The sequence below is a fragment of the Lactuca serriola genome, chromosome 4 (assembly GCF_051521515.1).
Source record: "Lactuca serriola cultivar US96UC23 chromosome 4, Lser_US96UC23_V15, whole genome shotgun sequence".
NCBI classification, from domain to species: domain Eukaryota; kingdom Viridiplantae; phylum Streptophyta; class Magnoliopsida; order Asterales; family Asteraceae; genus Lactuca; species Lactuca serriola.
The window spans coordinates 283,078,620-283,100,827 of record NC_136411.1 but is presented as its reverse complement, the minus strand read 5'-3'; the positions used below and the strand labels follow the sequence as shown (position 1 = coordinate 283,100,827).

General features: G+C 37.3%; 1 protein-coding gene across 1 annotated transcript; it reads left to right on the top strand.

Moving 5' to 3' along the window:
- The first annotated feature begins 3,113 nt into the window (after positions 1-3,113).
- Positions 3,114-5,152, top strand: LOC145097088 (alkane hydroxylase MAH1-like). Its single transcript, XM_079034588.1, has 2 exons — positions 3,114-4,390; positions 4,538-5,152. The coding sequence occupies exons 1-2, from the start codon at positions 3,188-3,190 to the stop codon at positions 4,856-4,858; spliced, it is 1,524 nt and encodes a 507-aa protein (XP_078890714.1). The 5' UTR covers positions 3,114-3,187; the 3' UTR covers positions 4,859-5,152.
- The last annotated feature ends 17,056 nt before the right edge of the window (positions 5,153-22,208 follow it).

Sequence of the window (22,208 nt, the reverse complement as noted above, 5' to 3'; positions counted from 1 at the left end):
TAATGCTCCCCATGTTTCTGATAACCCATAGTTGTTTATTATGTTGTGTTGTATGTGATATTTTGGGGAAACTTACTAAGTTTTGTCTTATAGTTGTAGATTAAATGGTTTTAGGTACCATCGGTAATCGTGGGAAGGCGAAGGCGTAGTTGTACACACACATAAGCAACAATGGAGATTTCACATTATTTATATTACTCTTATTTTCAAACAACTGTATTTTTGGAACAAATGAGTTTTTTATAATTAATTTTTTTTGTAAATGATGATTTTACCTTATTTAAAAATGAAAACTTTTCTTGTTAAAATGAGACATTACATACAAATCTAGATTTTAAGTGACAATAACATCTCATGAATTGGTCAATTGATTGACATTGCAATACAATTGTAAATTTAATGACCTAATTGAGAAAAAGAACTCGGTGTCAAAATAGAAATTTTATGGTAAGATAGTGACTTTCTTGTAAATTGAAACTCGGTGTCAAATTCAAAATGTTGGTAAACATAGTGACTTTATTATAATTCGGAAAAAAATGGTTACCGGAAGAACAGAGAGAAATGGTAATTTGGTGGATCTTGCAATAAAATTGTAAATAGATTAATTAATTGAGAAAAAAAAACTCAGTTTCAAAATCGAAAATTTGTAGTAATATAGTGATTTTTTTTGCAATTTTCCATAAAAAAATCCTTTTCAAGATGTCCATAAAGCTAACAACCTAAATCATTTGCTTATATATATATATATATATATATATATATATATATATATATATATATATATATATATATATATATAGGGGCTAGGTTATTTTGTTTGTTACATTTATTGTGTGCTAGAATGCACCAATAAAGTTACATTTATTTTGTTTGTTACATTATATGTATATTAAATGATATCCATAATTATAATTTTTTTTTATGGAAACTAATGAAATCCATTATTAATGTCAGCAATAACATTCTTTCAGAATGAATTCGTATCTACGTTTTTATATATGAGTTCTAATTTTGTTTCATTACTCATTCACTTAAAATACAATAAAATTGCATGGAATATGAAGAACGAGAGTGTATTTTACTAGAATACACTCTCATTCTTCTAGATATATGAATTCATTTTAAAAGAATATTGTTGTTGAAATTAATCACGAATTTAATTGGTTTCCATAAAAATGAGTTATAAATATGGATATCATTTAATATATATATATATATATATATATATATATATATATATATATATAATTAATACTAAATTCCTATTGGTGCATTCTAACACATAATAGATGTGAGAAACATTTGAACCTACCTCTCTCTCTCTCTCTATCTCTCTCTCTCTCTCTCTCTATATATATATATATATATATATATATATATATATATATATATATATATATTATAATTATTGTTTTAATAGTATGATAAAAGAAAAACACATAACAAAAGGTAATGTAATCGTCCATAATAAATGAAAATAATTTTGTCACGTGTGATTCTCTCATTAACTTAGACACATGTCATTTTTTGGTATTTTTTAATAAATGTTTTTTCCATTTGTCATTTTCTCATTTTTTTTATATTTTCTTAATTAACACATCATATTTACATATTAATTAATAATTGCCTTAACTGAAAATAACCAATAAATTACAGTATTAGTACTCATATAGTATTTAATATGTTTTCTTTTAAATTTTAGATTTCAAATTTACATAAATTATTGTTTAAACTTTCATATTTAATTTTTTTATCAACATATATAACATATTGGTCTCACACCTAGTAAATGAATAAAGTTAAGATAAATTGGTCATTTTATAAATACATTTTTTTATAGACAAATCATACTATATTTATAACGGAGACATTTTTCCTATCACCTCATGCATTTGAAACCCCCACATAAATTTCCAAGCACCTCACACATTTGAAACTCCCACACCATTAGATCTTTAAAGTCATTAATCACACATCATGAAAGGTTTTATAACTTACATAATATGTTTAATAAGCAATTAATGGATAGTCTACTATAAAAATATCCTTCTCTTAAGTACACATACAAATACAAATCACATACAAAATTCACAAAGAAAACAAGTTTAGATTCATGTTATCGATCATATATTATGAAAAATGATATAGATAAGTGTTTCTTAAAAGTATTTTTTAACTTTTTAATAATAATAAGTGGTTTAAAACTAAAGAACAATAATTTTAGATGATAATAACATTAGTTTATAAATTACGTAACGTTAATAACAAATAAATTGTATTTTAAATGAACATCATTATTCAAATTAGAAAATAATCATATAAGTAAAAATTTAAATTAATCAATCATAACAATTATTAAAAATAATATTAAATAGATAATTATATTTAATTTTATTAATGAGGAACGTGGGTTGATGTCAATGACTAATATTGTTGAAAATATTATGTCAAAGTTAATATCAATAACATAACCATTTTCAAAATATATTTTTCAACATTTTAATCATATATTTTTAACCTACGCTGCGCAATGCACGAGAATTCGTCTAATCTAAAATAATTCTAAACACTTTTTAAGATATCTATCTTTCCAACAAGACTTAAACTTTACGTCAAGGAAAGAGGATGGACCGGAAACCCTTTAGTATGTATCCTTTCATGAATTTTGGAGTAGATGGTTGTTAGTGTGTGTTGATCGATTTATAGTGACGTCATTGTCTGCTTTTGGTTGCAATCGCGATGGAGATGGTTTCATGACAATTAGAAAAAAGATTTTATAAATACATATTCTTTATTTTTTTTTAATGGCGTTACCATAAAAATCGCCAATAAAAAGTGAAAAAAGAAACTTAGAGAGTACATTTAATTTATTTTGTAAACCACAAGTACCATTCGGCTAAATTTATCTTTGTTTAATTTTTGCCCAAAATATTTAGGTTAGTAAAAGTATACATAGTACAATCACGAAATTAGATTTTGTTTTCTTTATTAGTATTAGATTAGATTTTTTTTTTTTTTTTTTTTTTTTTTTTTTTTTTTTTTTTTTTATAAAGAGATTATCTTCTTTCACATTTATTGGTCACCACGTGGTCACACAACAATCAACAAAGTCTTGACTTGACTTTTCGCCACTACAAATGTTACGCATCTACTCATTCATTCTTCTCACACACAACTATACGTAACAATGCTGTTGCCTTTCGGCTACTTTGAGCTCATCCTCGCAGCATTATGCTACTACTGTCTCACTGGTTTCCGACAACGGCGCCGGATAATGACCGACTGGCCGTTTCTTGCGATGCTTCCGGCATTAGTTCGTAATATCAGCACGATCCACGACCGTTGCGCCCAGGTTCTCAACCACACCGGCGGCACTTTCTTGTTCAAAGGTCCACGGTTCTTTCAGATGAACATGTTGGCCACCGTAGATCCCGCCGATATCCACCATATCATGAGCTCCAACTTCTTGAATTTCCCAAAAGGCGAAGAGTTCAAGGAGATTTTTGAAATTCTCGGAGACGGTATTTTCAATTCCGATTACGAGTTGTGGCGGAGTCACCGGAAGCTTACCAGTGCTTTAATTAATAATATGAAGTTTCTACGGTTCGTGGCCAGGATGAACACTGAAAAGGTGGCTAAGAGCTTGATTCCTGTTCTTGATTATGTGGCCTCAAAAGCGGTTGTTGTGGACATGCAAGATGTGTTTCAAAGGCTTACCTTTGACACTACTTGCATGTTCGTAACTGGATACGACCCTGGTTGCTTATCTGTTGATTTCAAAGACGTGCCATTTTCGAGGGCCATGGACGATGCCGAAGAAGCCATTTTCGCACGTCACATCATTCCCAAAAGCGTGTGGAAGCTACAAAGGTGGTTGGGGATTGGGAAGGAGAAGAAACTGAAGGAGGCTTCAGAAACCTTAGATGATGTGATAGGGGGTCTCATTTCAAGAAAAAGAAAAGATTTGAGTCAAGGGGTCGTGTCAAAAGGTGAGGCAAATGGTGTCGACATGTTGACATCATTGATAACCGAGCCTCAGTCTTTCGGTGATGAATTCAAATATGACGATAAGTTCTTAAGAGACACGATCTTGAATTTGATGATTGCGGGGAGGGACACAACAAGCTCGTCGCTAACATGGTTCCTTTGGCTCGTTATCACCCACCCAGACGTCGAGAAAAAGATTCTGGAGGAGATAAATGTGATTATCCCAACTTCTGAAGCGGGAAGTTTTAAACTTTTCGATACAGAGGAAACTAACAAGTTGGTCTATCTACATGCTGCGTTTTGCGAAGCATTAAGGCTATACCCGCCTGTTCCATTCCAGCATAAGGCTCCTGTTCAACCCGATGTTCTTCCTAGTGGCCATCGTGTCTATCCCAACATGAAGGTAATACTTACTAACATAAGAAAAAAACCTCGAGGAAAAAAATGACAACCTTAGGGGAATCCATAATTTTACCAACATATATAGAGATTGATGGGAACTTTGTTTTTGTACTGAAGTTGTTCTTGCATATAATATAATAATTTGCAGATTTTGTTTTCATTGTATGCGCTGGGGAGAATGAAAAGAATTTGGGGTAACGATAGCCGGGAATTCAAGCCGGAGAGATGGATCACCGACAAGCACATGATAAGGCACGAGCCATCGTACAAGTTCTTGTCATTCAATGCTGGCCCAAGAACTTGTATTGGGAAACAAGTGGCATTCGCTCAAATAAAGGCCGTAGGTGCGACCATTTTGCACAACTACAAGTTCGAAATGGAGGAAGGTCACGTTGTGGCTCCTAACGTTTCAGTCATTCTCTACATGAAACATGGCCTCAAGGTTAGGGTTGCACGTAGACGGCCTTGATCATGGTGTAGTCGGTGATTGATTTTTAACCATCGATTTTATAAAAAGGAGTAAAAGAACACTTTGGTTATTCACGTTAGAAAAATTATCAAAACATATGATGTTTCTGTTGTAAATATCAAAATAAGTTGGTTCAAGAAGTCAATCGCCGATCCAATAGAATTTTAAGTCTATACAAGAGATAGCAAACTAGGTTATATGATTCCATATTTGGTTTAGTGTGTATACAATTGTGTAATGTACAATATGTATAATATATATAAATCTTAATATTTTTTGTGTAATTTAGAATATGTATAATATATATAAATCTTAAAATTTTAATATTGAAATAAACTTTTTTATTATCACATTTCTTTTGTTGCGTTGTATATAATTATAAAAATGATTTGATTTTTTTTATTGTATTCTCTGATTTTAATTTCTTATCTTTGATGATAGTGGTAATGTTATAGATATTCATCATATTTTAAAGTGCAATGTTCAAGAGACAAAAATAATAGCATAATGATATAATACACAGATAATTTACGATGATAACTATGAAATTTCATTCCCTCGTGAGTAAGTTTATCTTATTATTATGATCAATAACCTTTAAATACAATGTATCATATTATTTAATCTCAAGAAGTCAAAGAGCATTTGATCTACCGGTAAAGAATGATATTTTCAATTAGAGTTCAAGTCTATTATGTGACATAACTTATGTAAGTAGTGTTTATGATTAGATTAGGAGTATATATATAATATTTTGTCATTTCAAAATAATAATAATAATAATAATAATAATAATAAAAACTCATGGGTTCAAGTCTCACTAGAAAACATATGTTATGTTTATGATTAGATTAGAAATAAAATAATCTCATTTTAAAATAATAATAATAATAATAATAATAATAAAAATATCAAGGAAGGTTTTAAATAACGTAGTGGGTGATTTGAGAGCAATATTAAGCCTAAAGCATTTATGAGCTGTGATATAAGACTTAGAACGATGATAAGCCATATCAAGTCATAATAAACTTTTTAAAACCTTGATGTTAAGTAAAATACTAAAGTACATGGTTATCTCCCAACTTTACTCGTATAGTTTGACAATGTAATTGAACAATGCACAAAAATCAAAGGTACCCATATTGTTCTAAATGTCCATATTTCACTTTAATGGTCAAACAAACTATTTGCAATTTCAAAATTCATATGGGTTGGTTGTTTTATTTCTCACACACACACACATATATATATATATATATATATATATATATATATATATATATATATATATATATATATATATATATATATATATATATATATATATATAATTGACTAGGTGTGTTGATTAGTACAGTATTTAGTGTAAAACTATTTTTTTTTTATTATTTATTTTTTTTGCAAATTTTGTATTAGTTACAAAGTCGTGTAGGTTTGGTTGAATATTTTAATGGTTTCATATAGATTAGGACGAAGATGTATTATTAAATAAAGTATAATTATACTTTTAACAAAAGTACAAACGTCACAAGAAGAACAACCTATTATGATGTCCGCTATACCGGCAATGAAAATGTTCGTTGTCGACGTGGCTACTGACCATGACCATGCACACTATTTCGTCGGTTTGTGGTGGCACGTGGTCGTCGTGATTTATGGTGGGAGCACGACGGCGAATGACCAATTCGTTTCTTCTTCACTCTCAGGCGTCTGTCTTCTCTCTCCTTTCATTCTTCTCTTTTGTTGGTCGTATATACTACGAAGTTGGTTCGTGGCTCGTGGTGACTAATCTGAAATATTTCCATTATCGGTGTCGTGGAGAGTATTACTGATGATTTTACAAGTAATAGCAAAAAAAAAAGAAACCAATGTTTTGAGAGCCACATCGAACTAGCCGGTTCAATCGATTTAACCGGGAACAAGTCCCGGATCTGGTTCTTTGAGGCCAAAAAAACTGTCCAGCATGTGAACCGGTAAAACCGGTTGAATCGGTAAAAATCAACCTGGTTAAACCATTTTACTCAAGGATTAACATGATAATATAGAACTCGACAATTATTTAATTAAAAAACTATATCTTTTATATCAAGTCATTAAAATATATGTTTGTTTATTTTTTTCCAATATCCAAAATACTAAATTTCAATAATTTTCAATAACTTTGAACAAGGTCCTATAGCACCGACATGGCTTTCATGCTTTAGCTAATGATAAAACTTTGTTAAGTAGATTTGACAAACTTGATTTATATAAACTTTGCGAATATATATATATATATATATATATATATATATATATATATATATATATATATATTCAAGTATTATAACTAATTACTGTACGGATATCATATGCTATGAGAATTACTAAGTAAATAAGTTGTTGAGCAATGAGAATACGTTCAACCTTACAAAAATATCGTCATTTTCATGCATTCTCGCTAATTATTATTTATTTTTATTCTCACACATTGTTTTTCACTCATTTTCATTTTGACAGAATACGACCAAATAAACATTCTAACGAAAATGAGAATAATAATAATAAATGTATAATAACCTTAAGACGATTTAATTAGTGAGAATGTGTGTTAGAGCATCCACATTGGTGAGTTCAATGGGAGAGTTGAATGAGGTGGCAAGTCCATGTGTCATTCAATGGTTGAAACTCAATCACTGTGAGATGCCACCTTGACATTCAATGAATTTGGAGTTCAATCGCCATTGAACTCTTCAATGGGAAAAGGAAAGTTTTAATCCTTAAATACTTACTATAAATTACATTTTGTAACATTCTATTGAACTTTGTAGAGTTCAATGCATTGTAGAGAAAACAATAATAGAGTTGTATAGATTTTAGAATGATGATGTGACAATCCATTAAACTCTATGGAGTCCAATGCATTGTGGATGCTCTTAACGACAATAGTTATGTAAGACTGAACGTATTAATATTATCAAACAACATATTTTCTTTATCATTCTCCAAGAATAACATTGTCTATACGTCCACACAGTAATTAGTTAGAATAGAATAACCTAAGTCTCTCTCTTTCTCTCTCTCTCTCTCTCTCTCTCTCTCTATATATATATATATATATATATATATATATATATATATATATATATATATATATCACGTATATAAAGAAAAATCTTGAGAATGCTTTAGATGTTTAGATATGGCTTAGATACCTATACTCGTGCAACGAGATTACTCATAGTTATAAATAAACTAATCATGTAAGTATCTTCATGTGTGGTTCGATATGACATAGATACCAATACTCGTGCAATGGTATTACTAAAAGTTATATCCTGCATATAGAGAAAACTCTTGAGAATGTTTTAGATGCTTACATATGACTTAGATACCAATACTCGTACAATGGGATTACTCATAGTTACAAATAAACTAATCATTTAAGTATCTTCATATATGGTTCTCTGAATAACAATGTATTCTAAATTTGTAGTGTAACTGTAATTAAAATCTACATAGAACTCTCATACATGCAAATTTTCCTTCATTCATGACGATGAAACACCCGATTGTGATTAAGAACGATCTCAATCTATTTGGAAGTTTGGATTTGTGTAACAGTTTACACTCAACTTTCTTTCTATTACTTCGTAGATCAAGAACGTTTCTCTATTACTTTGTAAGTACTTTAAAATGTTGGTATCTATCATACCATGACTTATTCTAGGATTATATTAGTATTAATCCATCGTGCTCCAGACATACGAAATTTTTTGTTTTTATGCATAATCATGACATATATGATGAATCTAATTACAACAACATATGGAATACCTTCACAATATCTAGTCAACTATTGTACTAGGATTTTGAGGCATTCTCAAAAACATGCCATATGGTATTGACAAGATAAACTCTCTTAGATACTTATATCTTAAGCTCTTTAAGATTCTTGACAAATAATATAATTCTACTTAATTTTTTAAGTTTCCATGATTTATGTGAGTAGATCTTAATTCCAAGAATTAGTATGTAAATAACATACAAGACAAGGAAAGTAACTGCTCTCCAAATAGCTTTGTAGAAAACACAAGAGTCATCTTGATTTATAAGGAAATCACATTATGCATTTTTCTTATAAGAAAGAAGATTCTTAGTTATAAGATGCCAGCTTAAACCTAAAAAGATTTTAATCAATGTATGTTTTATCCTTTGAAAGCTTATTTGCTTTTTATAGTCATGCTATTTCAAGGAAAATTAATCAAGTTCATACTTGTTTCTCATACATGAATACGTCTCTATGTGTTCTATTAGTTTCTAATCAACTATTTCAACATGTTTAACAACTTTTGAAAAACTTGTTAGTTCTAAATTAAGATGCACTTAGTTTATGGCTCTTTAGCTCTGAAAGTTCCATAATGCTCCCACTTAGAAAATAAACTTTCTAAGTATATGCCTTCTGGAATGAAAATGACTAGGATCGTAAGAACTTCATCCTAACAATCATTTAGGATATTCTACATAAATGCCATTAGTAGATGGTAGGTTGAGTTAAGCTTGTGTCTTACATAAGCTTTATAACTCCATACCTGTTAGATAATGATAGAACATTTTATCCTTAGTCTAAAGAAAGTATTTAATCTACTTGTTTGGTTGAATATATATATATATATATATATATATATATATATATATATATTGGAAAAAGTTTGTTATTCGCCATATAGAGACTGTAAAGTATGATTTATCCTGTTCAAGAACTTGTAATATCGACATTCAACTAGTAGTCAGGTGATCCTATCCCATTAGTTAATGTGAAAAGCTACCTCGCCCAACGTGAGACAAAGAGTAATTGACCAGGTGATCCTGTTTCACAAAGAACCGTAAAAATGATGAGTGAGTGATCTTTGATGGAATGACTTTTAAACCGATTCCACAATTCCTAAGATGTTCCAAGAAGACTTTGTTTAATAACTCATTTTCTTTATAAGAATGAAAAGGTTTATGATGGTCTCATTGAGTTGTATTTCAACGTTCACTATGAAACAACTGGAGCAAATCAAAAGTTTCCACAATAACAAATAAAAGTCGTTAGGAAAATTGATTAAGTATCTATCACCAAATCTATGCATAGATTGAAAGGACATCATACATAACTATGTATAATTCTTTGTCAATCCTTTTCTTCTTTCACTACTTATAGATAGACACTTGTGAATCATCTTCCGATATAAATAGGATTTACATATATCAAATGAATCAAGCTTATTTTCCATCCAAATTCCATCTTTTGGAGTTGGTATATGTGTTTCTTGTTTATATAGTCAGGATGATAATGGCAAAGATAAGACTGAATCAAATATCATTTGATTATAGATGTGTTACTTGTTTATATAGGTTTACTTCATAAATAATATTATGAGAAAATAATCTTACCATAGTGTACATCGTTTCAGAACTTGAATGTGAGCATCCATTAAATGATAAGTAAATCCAAATTTATTAAAAAATTCAACTATTACAAGTTTCTATAAAAATAGGTACAAAACATCTATTGTTTAAATACATACAATTTAGTAATCAAAAGTTCCAACTGTTAGAAATACATGAACGAATAGATTATAAATCAATCAGACAATAAAAGACATGATTAAACAGAATGAACTCAGAGATTTTAATATGATCACTGATTTCATTAGAGAGTAATGTAAACAGTTCGGTACAACGACGTAGGGGACGTATGTAACACCGTGAATTTCAAAATAATTTTTCACAATTTATAAAAAACATTTCTCATTAACTTTTCATAAAAACATCAAGTTTAAATCTCAATTCACATTATACAAAATCCCAAGATCAATGTATATCAAAAATCCCATGCGTGTGTACAGATCAAGCCGACGCCTTCCCACGGTCATCGCTAGTACCTGAAACAACAACACTAACACTGTAAGCACAAAGCTTAGTGAGTTCCCCAAAATACCACATAACACATATATATTAGCCACTCGAGGCTATAACTCTGTGGGTCCGTGCACCCAAGCTCTGTGAACCCTCAGGTTCTAACTCTGGGAACCTTCCGGTTCCAACTCTATAAACATGCACAACATAAATCACATAGACATCATGCAGTACAACACATAGCATACACATAACATACACATACTGTAACACATAACTCTGATTACCTACTCAAGGTAAAGTATAGTGAGAAGACTCACCTCGTGAATATCGATAGCTAGCAAATCCCGAAATCACACGTGCTCGATCCTCCGAGCTACAATCTCCCTATAACACCATATGTCTCTAGTTAACACTTTTAACACTAAGGTTAGCTATCCCTAAAAAGTCAACACTGTTCAACTCTGGTCAATGGTCAACTTTGACCGGACTCGGCGAGTGCACTAAGGCGACTCGGCGAGTCTAGACGTTTTCACCAACTCTCTAGGATTCCCTTTTTACACGTCGAGTACCCCCCATGACTCGAAGAGTTCCACCTGGCAGAATTGCGGGGTCACCCCGACTCAACTCGCCGAGTCTCAAGAACAACTCGGCGAGTCCCAGCTCGACTCAGTCCACCTGACCACCCTCTCTAACTCGTCCTGACTCACTGAGTCAACCTATGACTCGACTGGACCACTCACTGGCCGATCTAAGGGCAATCTTCAAGCTACTCGCCGAGTCTGCTCATCGGACTCGGCGAGTCCATGCCATGCAATCACTCAAACTCGCTTCTAAGATCAGATCCGCTCCTACAATTCATAGATCTGGCCTTCCTAGACTGATTCATCACGTAAAGCCCTTATCTTGGTGTTCACAACACACCCCATGGCTCATAAATAGTATTTTGACCCAAGGCATAAGGATTCCAATCCAAAACCTCCATTGATTCACAGAAAGTTTGGGCAAAGGGACACTCTGGACCTCCAAGGGTCCAGATCTATGGTCTAAATCGCTTAAGGGGACAAGGGGCTCTAGATCTAGCCACAAAAGGGTTCAATAAACCCTAAATCAAATAAACATCAACATAGAAGAGGATAGCTCGAAGATATTACCACAATAATGATGCTCTGGACTCCAAACTCTCAGAAAATGGCTCCCCTTGCTTTCCCCTTAGCTGATCCTCCCTTTCCCTTGCAAGATGACACCTCCAAGATCAATAATGGCCTCCTACTTTGCTCCAAACGCTCACACTCGATTAGGGTTTCACTCAAGGGACTGGTGAGCACAAATGACGGCCATAAGGCCCTTTAAATAGGTCCCAAACCCGAGAAATTAGGGTTTCATTAAACAGCGCAGACTCGCCGAGTCCATACCCTGGACTCGCCGAGTCCAGGCGCGAACCCGCGTCCAGAACCGCGATCCTACTCGGCGAGTCTGAGCTCCAACTCGCTGAGTCCCCTCTCAAAACACCAAAAACATAAACATAAAAGGTACCTGGAAATCCGGGCTGTTACAACTCTCCCCCACTAGAACTAGACATCGCCCTCGAAGTCTCGCTCTGAAAATAGCTCCGGATGCTGCTCACGCATCTCACGCTCCGGCTCCCAGGTCATCTCTGATCCCTTCCGATGTTGCCACTGAACCAACACCAGAGGTACCTCCTTGTTCCTCAGAACCTTGATCTTTCGATCTCTGATGGCCACTGGCCTCTCGGCATAATTCAGGCTCGCATCCACCTGAATATCCTCTAATGGAACCACTGCCGACTCGTCGGCTATACACTTCCTCAACTGCGACACATGAAAAGTGTCGTGAATCTGCCCCAACTTTGCTGGCAACTCCAAACGATAAGCTACCCGGCCTACCCTCGCAACCACACGAAATGGACCAATATACCGGGGCCCCAACTTGCCCCTCTTCCTAAATCGAATCACTCCTTTCCAAGGAGAGACCTTCAGGAGAACGAAGTCGCCGACCTGAAACTCAAGCTCGGACCGGCATCTGTCTACATAACTCTTCTATCGGCTCTGAGCGGTCAACAACCTCTGTCTGACCTACTGAATCTGCTGTCGTCTGAAGCACGATCTCTGTACTGCCCATCACTCGCTGCCCAACCTCTCCCCAACAAATGGGGGTCCGACACCTCCTCCCATACAACAGCTCAAAGGGTGGCATACCAATGCTTGAATGATGGCTGTTGTTGTAGGAAAACTCTGCCAAGGGTAAATACGCATCCCAGCTACCCCCGAAATCCAACACACATGCCCGGAGCATGTCCTTAAGCGTCTGAATTGTCCGCTCACTCTGACCGTCTGACTGGGGATGATAAGCGGTACTAAAATGCAGTCTAGTACCCAACTCCTCATGAAATTTCTTCCAGAACCTGGAAGTGAAACGCACATCATGGTCCGAAACAATCGAGATCGGCACCCCATGCCGAGATACCACTTCCCTCACATACACCTCCGCCAATTTCTCTGCTGAAGAACTCTCACTAATGGCAAGGAAGTGAGCGCTCTTCGTCAACCTGTCCACAATCACCCAAATTGCATCAACTCCTCTGGCAGTCCTCGACAATTTGGTGATGAAATCCATAGTGATCTGTTCCCACTTCCACTTGGGAACCTCCAATGGCTGCAACTTGCCATGCGGCCTCTGGTGCTCGGCCTTAACCCTACGGTAGGTCAAGCACCTCTCCACAAACCATGCGACGTCCCTCTTCATACAGGGCCACCAATACTCCTATCTCAAATCCAAATACATCTTAGTGGCCCCCGGACGGATCGAAAATTTCGACCGATGAGCCTCCTCCATCAAAGTGGTACGCGTTCCTCCCACAAACGGTACCCAGATACGCCCCTGAAATGTCATAAGACCCCGACCATCGGTCACGAACTCTGAAACCAAACCAATAACCCGTTCCCTCTTCTGCATCTCAGGTTGCACAGCCTTGGCCTGTGCCCCGCGAATGGCGTCCAATACCGGAGCTATCACGGTTAATCTCAAACACACATCCCGCAGTGGAGTGCTCTCCGCCCTGCGACTCAACGCATCGGCTACCATATTAGCCTTGCCTGGGTGGTACAAGATCTCACAATCATAATCCTTGATCACATCCACCCACCTTCTCTGACGCATATTTAGGTTGGGCTGATCCGTCAAATACTTCAAACTCTTATGGTCCATGTATATCGTACACCGAACCCCATACAAGTAGTGACACCAAATCTTGAGGGCGAACACCACTGCCCCTAACTCTAGATCATGGGTGGGATATCTCGTGTCATGAGGCTTCAGCTGCCTTGATGCATATGCTATCACATGCCCTCTCTGCATCAGCACCGCTCCCAATCCCAAAATCGATGCATCACAGAATACCACAAAGTCCTCCATTCCTTCCGGAAGAGCTAACACCGGGGCTTCGCACAACCTCTGGCGAAGTGTCTCAACGGAGGCCTGCTGCTTGGGGCCCCATGAAAAAGCAACACCCTTCCGGGTCAATCTGGTGAGTGGTACTGCGATCTTGGAGAAATCCTTGATAAATCTCCGATAATACCCTGCCAACCCTAGGAAACTCCTGATCTCGGAGGGTGACTTCGGCACCTCCCAACTCATCATTGCCTCCACCTTGGCTGGATCGACCAAAATCCCTTCCTGGTTAACGAGATGTCCTAAGAACTGAACCTCCCGCAACCAGAAATCACACTTGGAGAATTTGGCATAGAGCCTCTCCGATCTCAGAACTCCAAGAACCTCTCTTAGATGCTCCTCATGCTGCTCTCTAGATCTCGAATATACCAGAATGTCATCGATAAACACAATCACCGACCGATCCAGCATCGGCCTACACACTCGGTTCATGAGATCCATGAACACTGCCGGGGCATTGGTGAGCCCAAAAGGCATCACCACAAACTCATAATGCCCATAACGCGTCCTGAACACTGTCTTCTGGACGTCCTCATCCCGCACTCTCACCTGATGATATCCCGACCTCAAATCAATCTTGGAGAACCAAGATGCTCCCTAGAACTGGTCGAATAAATCGTCGATCCTCGGTAACGGGTAACGGTTCTTGACCGTCAGCTTGTTCAACTCCCGGTAGTCAATGCACATCCGGTGTGAACCATCCTTCTTCTTGACGAACAAAATAGGTGCTCCCCACGGCGAGCTGCTCGGCCGAATAAATCCCTTCCCCCGCAACTCCTGGAGCTACGAGGATAACTCTTGCATCTCTGGAGGTGCAAGGCGATAAGGCACCTTAGCGATAGGCGCAGCCCCCGGAACCAAATCGATACTGAACTCCACTTGCCTCACAGGAGGCACACCCGACAACTCCTCGGTAAATACATCCGGGAACTCGCGCACTACCGGAACCTCCTCTACTGAACTCGGCCTCTCGGAAATCACCCGCGTATCCACCACATACGCCACAAAACCCTTACAGCCCTGCTGTAAACACTGTGTCGCCTTAGCGGCCGAACAAAACGCTGATCCTGAACGTGTACCCTCGTCGTATACCGAAAGAACCCCCCCCCCCCAACTAGGGTCTCGTATCGTCACCAGCTGTCGCTCACAGTCGATGACCGCACTGAATCTGCTCAACCAATCCATGCCCACAATGACACAGACATCACCCATAGCAATAGGAATCAGATCAATCGGGAACTCAACACCGAATATCTCAACTACGCAACCTCGGAGAACTTCCGTGGCATATATCACCCTCTCATCAGCTATGGAAACTCTCAGAGGCCGACTCAACGCCTCACGACTAACACTGATATGCTGACTAAAAGCCAAAGATACAAAAGACCGACTCGCACCCGAGTCAAATAACACCAAGGCATGTACATAATTCACAAGAAAAGTACCTACGCATAACATAACATAAGCATAATATCTTAACATCAAAATAAATACATGAAAGAATACATACCAGCCACGACATCGGGCGCTGCGCGGACCTCCTCCGCGGTCAGCTGAAAAGCTCTCCCTTGTGCCCTCGGCGCCTCGGCCTTCACTGGCCGACTCTCTGTAGCTTTGATGGTGGCAGGGGCAGATCCCTGAGGTGCTCCCTGAGATGACCCTCGCAGCTGCGGACACTCTGCCTTCCGGTGTCCGGTCTGATTGCAGTGGAAGCACACTACAAACCCCTTGGGGCAATCCTTGGCCATATGCCCCTCCTTGCCACATTTGTAGCAAGATCCCGCTCGGCAGACTCCATCATGACCCTTGCCACACTTCCCACAAGTGCGGCCCTTCAGGCTCCCTGGTTTGGGATCAGCGGGCTTGGACCACTTGGCTGCTGGCTGAGACTGTGCCGGTCGCCGATCCCTCCCTTGAGACTCCGCATCCTCCCTAGCCTGAGTCTCTAGCTCGATCTCCCTCTTCCGGGCATTTGCCTGAAGCTCAGCAAATGTCCGGTACGAGGAGTTCGCCGCGAACTCCCAAATATCCCGCCTCAAAATGCTCAAATAACGGCTCATACGTGCCTGCTCAGTGGACACGTGCTCAGGGCAGAACATCGCCCTCTCATGAAACATCCTCGTGATCGTTGTAACTGACTCAGTACCCTGCTTGAGGGTCAGAAACTCCTGTGCCAAACGCTCCCTCTCCACCTGAAGAACGTACTCATCTCGAAACATGACAGTGAACCTCTCACAGGTCACTGCCGCAAGCTCAGCAGGCGTATAATGCGCTGTCACAAACTTCCACCAGTCCTTCGCTCCCAAGCGAAGCTGGTTCAGCGCGAACCGGACCTTCAAATGCTCAGGAGATGAGCAAGTGAAGAAGCACCCCTCAATATCAGATATCTACCTCATCGCTGCCACCGGATCCTGGGTCCCATCAAACTCTGGTGGTTTTGTGTTGCTGAACTCTCGGAACAGCAACGCATCACCACCTTGCGGCCTCGCAGCAGCAATCGCTGCGGTAGCCGCTGCAACAACAGCCTCGGAAAGAGCGGCATAACGCTCATCAAACATCTCAATCAGCGTGGTCTTTATAGACCCAAACATCTCCGGTATCTCTGCCCTGATGGCCGCAGCCACCTCCTCATGAATGATCCGACGGATCTCCTCATCACCGGTACCACTGCTCTCGGGCATCAAGCGTGTCCTTACCATGATCTACCTCTGAAATACAACATACGATAAATTAGAACTCTTACGAGCATACTCACACTCGTCAACTCTTTCCTCCTTGATTCTTGGTATTCCAAAGATTCTTACTTGGGCTGTACACCGCTCCGGTGCTTTCAGTAGTACGGGCCCAATACTACTGTCCACACCGTATCAGAATACACCCCAAGTCCTCCTCTTCAGATCCCAATTTCCAAGTACTCTATCATGCATAGACCTCCTTCTATTAGATCTCTCATAAACCCCTTGCTGCTACCTACTCACTCTCAAGCATCTCATAGCAGCTCACACTAGTCCTAATAGGAATACCTAGCCTACTCTAGCATGCGAATACATCATATCAATATCAATATCACATAACATAAGGGTATTTTGGGAAATCACCGTTCGGGCGCGGACTGATTGTACACACAACTCTGCTCTGCATTTTCAAAATCTTTTATACTTCTCTTTTTTTTTAAAATACTTCTCAAATCCTCAGTTTGAGTTCAAATACGCCCGAAGGTGTACTCAAGTCCCTCAAACCAAGGCTCTGATATCAACTTGTAACACCGTGAATTTCAAAATAATTTTTCACAATTTATAAAAAACATTTCTCATTAACTTTTCATAAAAACATCAAGTTTAAATCTCAATTCACATTATACAAAATCCCAAGATCAATGTATATCAAAAATACCATGCGTGTGTACAGATCAAGCCGACGCCTTCCCACGGTCATCGCTAGTACCTGAAACAACAACACTAACACTGTAAGCACAAAGCTTAGTGAGTTCCCCAAAATACCACATAACACATATATATTAGCCACTCGAGGCTATAACTCTGTGGGTCCGTGCACCCAAGCTTTGTGAACCCTCAGGTTCTAACTCTAGGAACCTTCCGATTCCAACTCTATAAACATGCACAACATAAATCACATAGACATCATGCAGTACAACACATAGCATACACATAACATACACATACTGTAACACATAACTCTGATTACCTACTCAAGGTAAAGTATAGTGAGAAGACTCACCTCGTGAATATCGATAGCTAGCAAATCCCGAAATCACACGTGCTCGATCCTCCGAGCTACAATCTCCCTATAACACCATATGTCTCTAGTTAACACTTTTAACACTAAGGTTGGCTATCCCTCCAAAGTCAACATTGGTCAACTCTAGTCAACGGTCAACTTTGACCGGACTCGGCGAGTGCACTAAGGCGACTCGGCGAGTCTAGACGTTTTCACCAACTCTCTAGGATTCCCTTTTTACACGTTGAGTACCCCCTGACTCGACGAGTTCCACCTGGCAGAATCGCGGGGCCACCCCGACTCAACTCGCCGAGTCTCAATAACAACTCGGCGAGTCCCAGCTCGACTCAGTCCACCTGACTACCCTCTCTAACTCGTCCCGACTCACTGAGTCAACCTATGACTCGACTGGACCACTCACTGGCCGATGTAAGGGCAATCTTCAAGCTACTCGCCGAGTCTGCTCATCGGACTCGGCAAGTCCATGCCATGCAATCACTCAAACTCGCTTCTAAGATCAGATCCGCTCCAACAATTCATAGATCTGGCCTTCCTAGACTGATTCATCACGTAAAGCCCTTATCTTGGTGTTCACAACACACCCCATGGCTCATAAATAGCATTTTGAACCATGGCATAAGGATTCCAATCCAAAACCTCCATTGATTCACAGAAAGTTTGGGCAAAGGGACACTCTGGACCTCCAAGGGTCCAGATCTATGGTCTAAATCACTTAAGGGGCCAAGGGGCTATAGATCTAGCCACAAAAGGGTTCAATAAACCCTAAATCAAATAAACATCAACATAGAAGAGGATAGCTCGAAGATATTACCAAATTAATGATGCTCTGGACTCCAAACTCTCAGAAAATGGCTCCCCTTGCTTTCCCCTTAGCTGATCCTCCCTTTCCCTTGCAAGATGACACCTCCAAGATCAATAATGGCCTCCTACTTTGCTCCAAACGCTCACACTCGATTAGGGTTTCACTCAAGGGACTGGTGAGCACAAATGACGGCCATAAGGCCCTTTAAATAGGTCCCAAACCCGAGAAATTAGGGTTTCATTAAACAGCGCAGACTCGCCGAGTCCATACCCTGGACTCGCCGAGTCCAGGTGCGAACCCGCGTCCAGAACCGCGATCCTACTCAACGAGTCTGAGCTCCAACTCGCCGAGTCCCCTCTCAAAACACCAAAAACATAAACATAAAAGGTACCTGGAAATCTGGGCTGTTACAACGTATTCACTACAAAAGATACCCTCTCTACTAACTAACCTTCCTATATATAGGCTTGAGAGGAAAGTTAGAAAGGAGTACGTCTAAGTCAACAACAAAGCTACAAACCTAAACATAAAATAATATGCGAATACAAACTCCTAATCTTGTATACGACAAGTGAATACTTTATAGCAATGAAACAAACTACAAACTAAACACATATAAACTTGAGGAAATACAAAACAGCATATGAAACCTAACACTAACAATATCAATAACAACAATGTATCATATCTCCAATATTTAATACCATTAGTCCGCAATCAGTTTCTAATTTCTTCCAATCATTTGCACATAATATCAAGTAATAGTTTCACATGCAATATAAAATACTCAATTGAATGGTGAAAAAAATAATAGTTTTATCATATAGATATCTGAAGTGTTGGTCATGACAGACTTCCTTAATTCAGTGAGATAAGAGCAAAAAATTTTATCTTTTAGTGTCTAGTTTCTCCACAATAGAAACAACACTGGTCTTTTTTGGCCCTTTCTTGATTTCTTGGGTTTATGTTGTTTTTCCCTAAACTAAACTATAGGTCTCTTAGTTTACACAATCTCTTAGACCCACATTTTATTCAATAATTGAATATGTTTGAGGCAGGTTCTACTGTTATGAAGGAATATAATGAGTATCTGCTTTACTTAATGAAACATATGATATGCTTTATAATTCCCCAGGGCCTTCAGCAGGTTAAGGGTAATTATTGCAGTATGATGTGAGATAGATCGATAGCATTACAATATCACTTACACTAAGCATTATGATCAGATAGACTAGTAAACAAACAGAGTTCAGGAATGGGATCTTTTAGTATATATAATTTTTATTTATCCTTGAGGAAAATATCAAAGCTTCATACCAGTGATAGAAATTATAACCGTCAATTATTACTATCTCTTGGAACTCAATAAGAGAGCGGTTGTACAGGGGCGTATGAGTATTAGTAGTTATATACATAATTTAACAAAATTTCATTTACTATTTTCAATATTAAGTCTTTAAAAATTAATACATTTTTATTGTTTCTAAGATATTAATTTATTAAATTCTAGGATCCAATTAACGAAACTAATAAATGGTTAGGTGAACTGTATCTCATCTACTTAATCCAACTCGGTAAGTAGAGATTACCAATTGCATCAAGTATATAATTCCTAGATAATGGGATCCTAAAAACTAGTGTTTAACTTGTAATGTTTGATCCCATCTATGCATTGGGTATCTCATGCTTAGGTGACATTTATCACACAAGATTACTGATCAAATATTCCTACTTGAAAAACTTATACATCGTAACTAACCAGTAACTAGGTGAACATATGCTAGTAGGAAGTACAAAACCACCTCAAACATCATAATACAAAATCCTAATGACCAAGTGACCCTATTCAACCAAGACCGTACAAACGATGCGTGAGTGTTCTTCGAAAGGATGGCATTGACTTCCATTTTTAAGAAAAGGTTTTATATATGTTTTACAAATATAGTTATAAAAATATGGTCTCATGAATATTGCATGCATCCAACAATTCATGTACATTTTGTAAAAATCATATATCTTGTATAAGGTTATTTAGGTTCTAAATAAAACATCATTATACTAACTGTTAATCGCGATCAATTACGAACTAATATCTTATATTGAAAGTTTAGTGATGAACACTTTAAGAACCGATTATAGTCTTTTAATAAAACTTCATTTTATACTTAAGACTTGGAGTTTTGGATGAGTTCTAAAATCAAAATATTTAAACACATTTTAAACCATTTTAAAACTCCTTATAATAAAACTCTTATTTATTATAACAAACATGAAGTATAGATATTGTTTAAAACACATTTTAAACAATTTTAAATATTTTAAAGTTGGATTTTAAAATTTTACAATAACAACTATGTCTAAGAAAACCTCAATTTCAAACGTTTTAAAACGCTTTAATAGAAACTCATTTATAAATATCTTATGTTATAATTTAAATATTTATTTCTCAAACTTCAAGTGACATTATTTTATGATAAAATGTTATTTGACATGTAAAAACCATTTTCATACATAAACATAACATATAACAACAGAAAACCATGCCATAAACTAGTTATAACTTTTGTGAACTAACACAAGAGTTATTAAGTCATTCATAAATACTTAAGGGACACTTCAAAAAAGTCTTCAATCTCCCAGTCATCAAGAAAACTCTTACATGCAAAAAAGACTTCAAGGCTCCATGTGTTATGATGACATTTAAACCATTAAGACTACAATTATGCCCAAAACCAAGAGTAGAAGCTGAAAGTTGGGATTATAGACTTAAGTGGTGCAGTCATCTTCAACTTGATACATTTTGAAAAAAAGAATACAACTACTCTACCTAATTTATTACATACAAAATAAACAAATGAAAAAAAAACTTATTTATCTGTTACATCTTATTATAAATAAATATCAACCAAACACAACATAATGGTCCTAATGGCTTATTTATTGTAACGCCCCGACTCTCAGGTAGTACTTCAAATAAAATATTTTTGGGTTTTGGCCCTACTCGATGAGTTGGTTGCCCTACTCGTCGAGTAGCAGCGGGTTGGATCGCGAACTAAGTGATCTACTCGACGAGTCCTTTATGGGACTCGGCGAGTAGGAGATGGAAAGTGAAACCCTAATTCCCGGGGTTTGCACCCCTATTTAAGGAAGCTCAAGCCTCTTTCAGTTCCTTTGTATCCCCCTTTGTATCTCTAACTCGTGTGAGTGTGTGTCATTGTGTGTTGAAGCTTTGTGAGAAGATTTTTGGTGAAGGAGTTTGGGGAGGCAAGTGATTGAGGCAAGGAGCTGGGAGGTGACCCGAATTCTTCTGCTGTGGACATCTCTTGGGAAGGTATTTAACCATTTCCCTTAGTTATTTTAGTTTAGACCTCAGTTTTGAGTGAGACTCAGGGTTTTAAAAAGGGTATCAAGTTGGTATGGCAATCCATGGGCTAG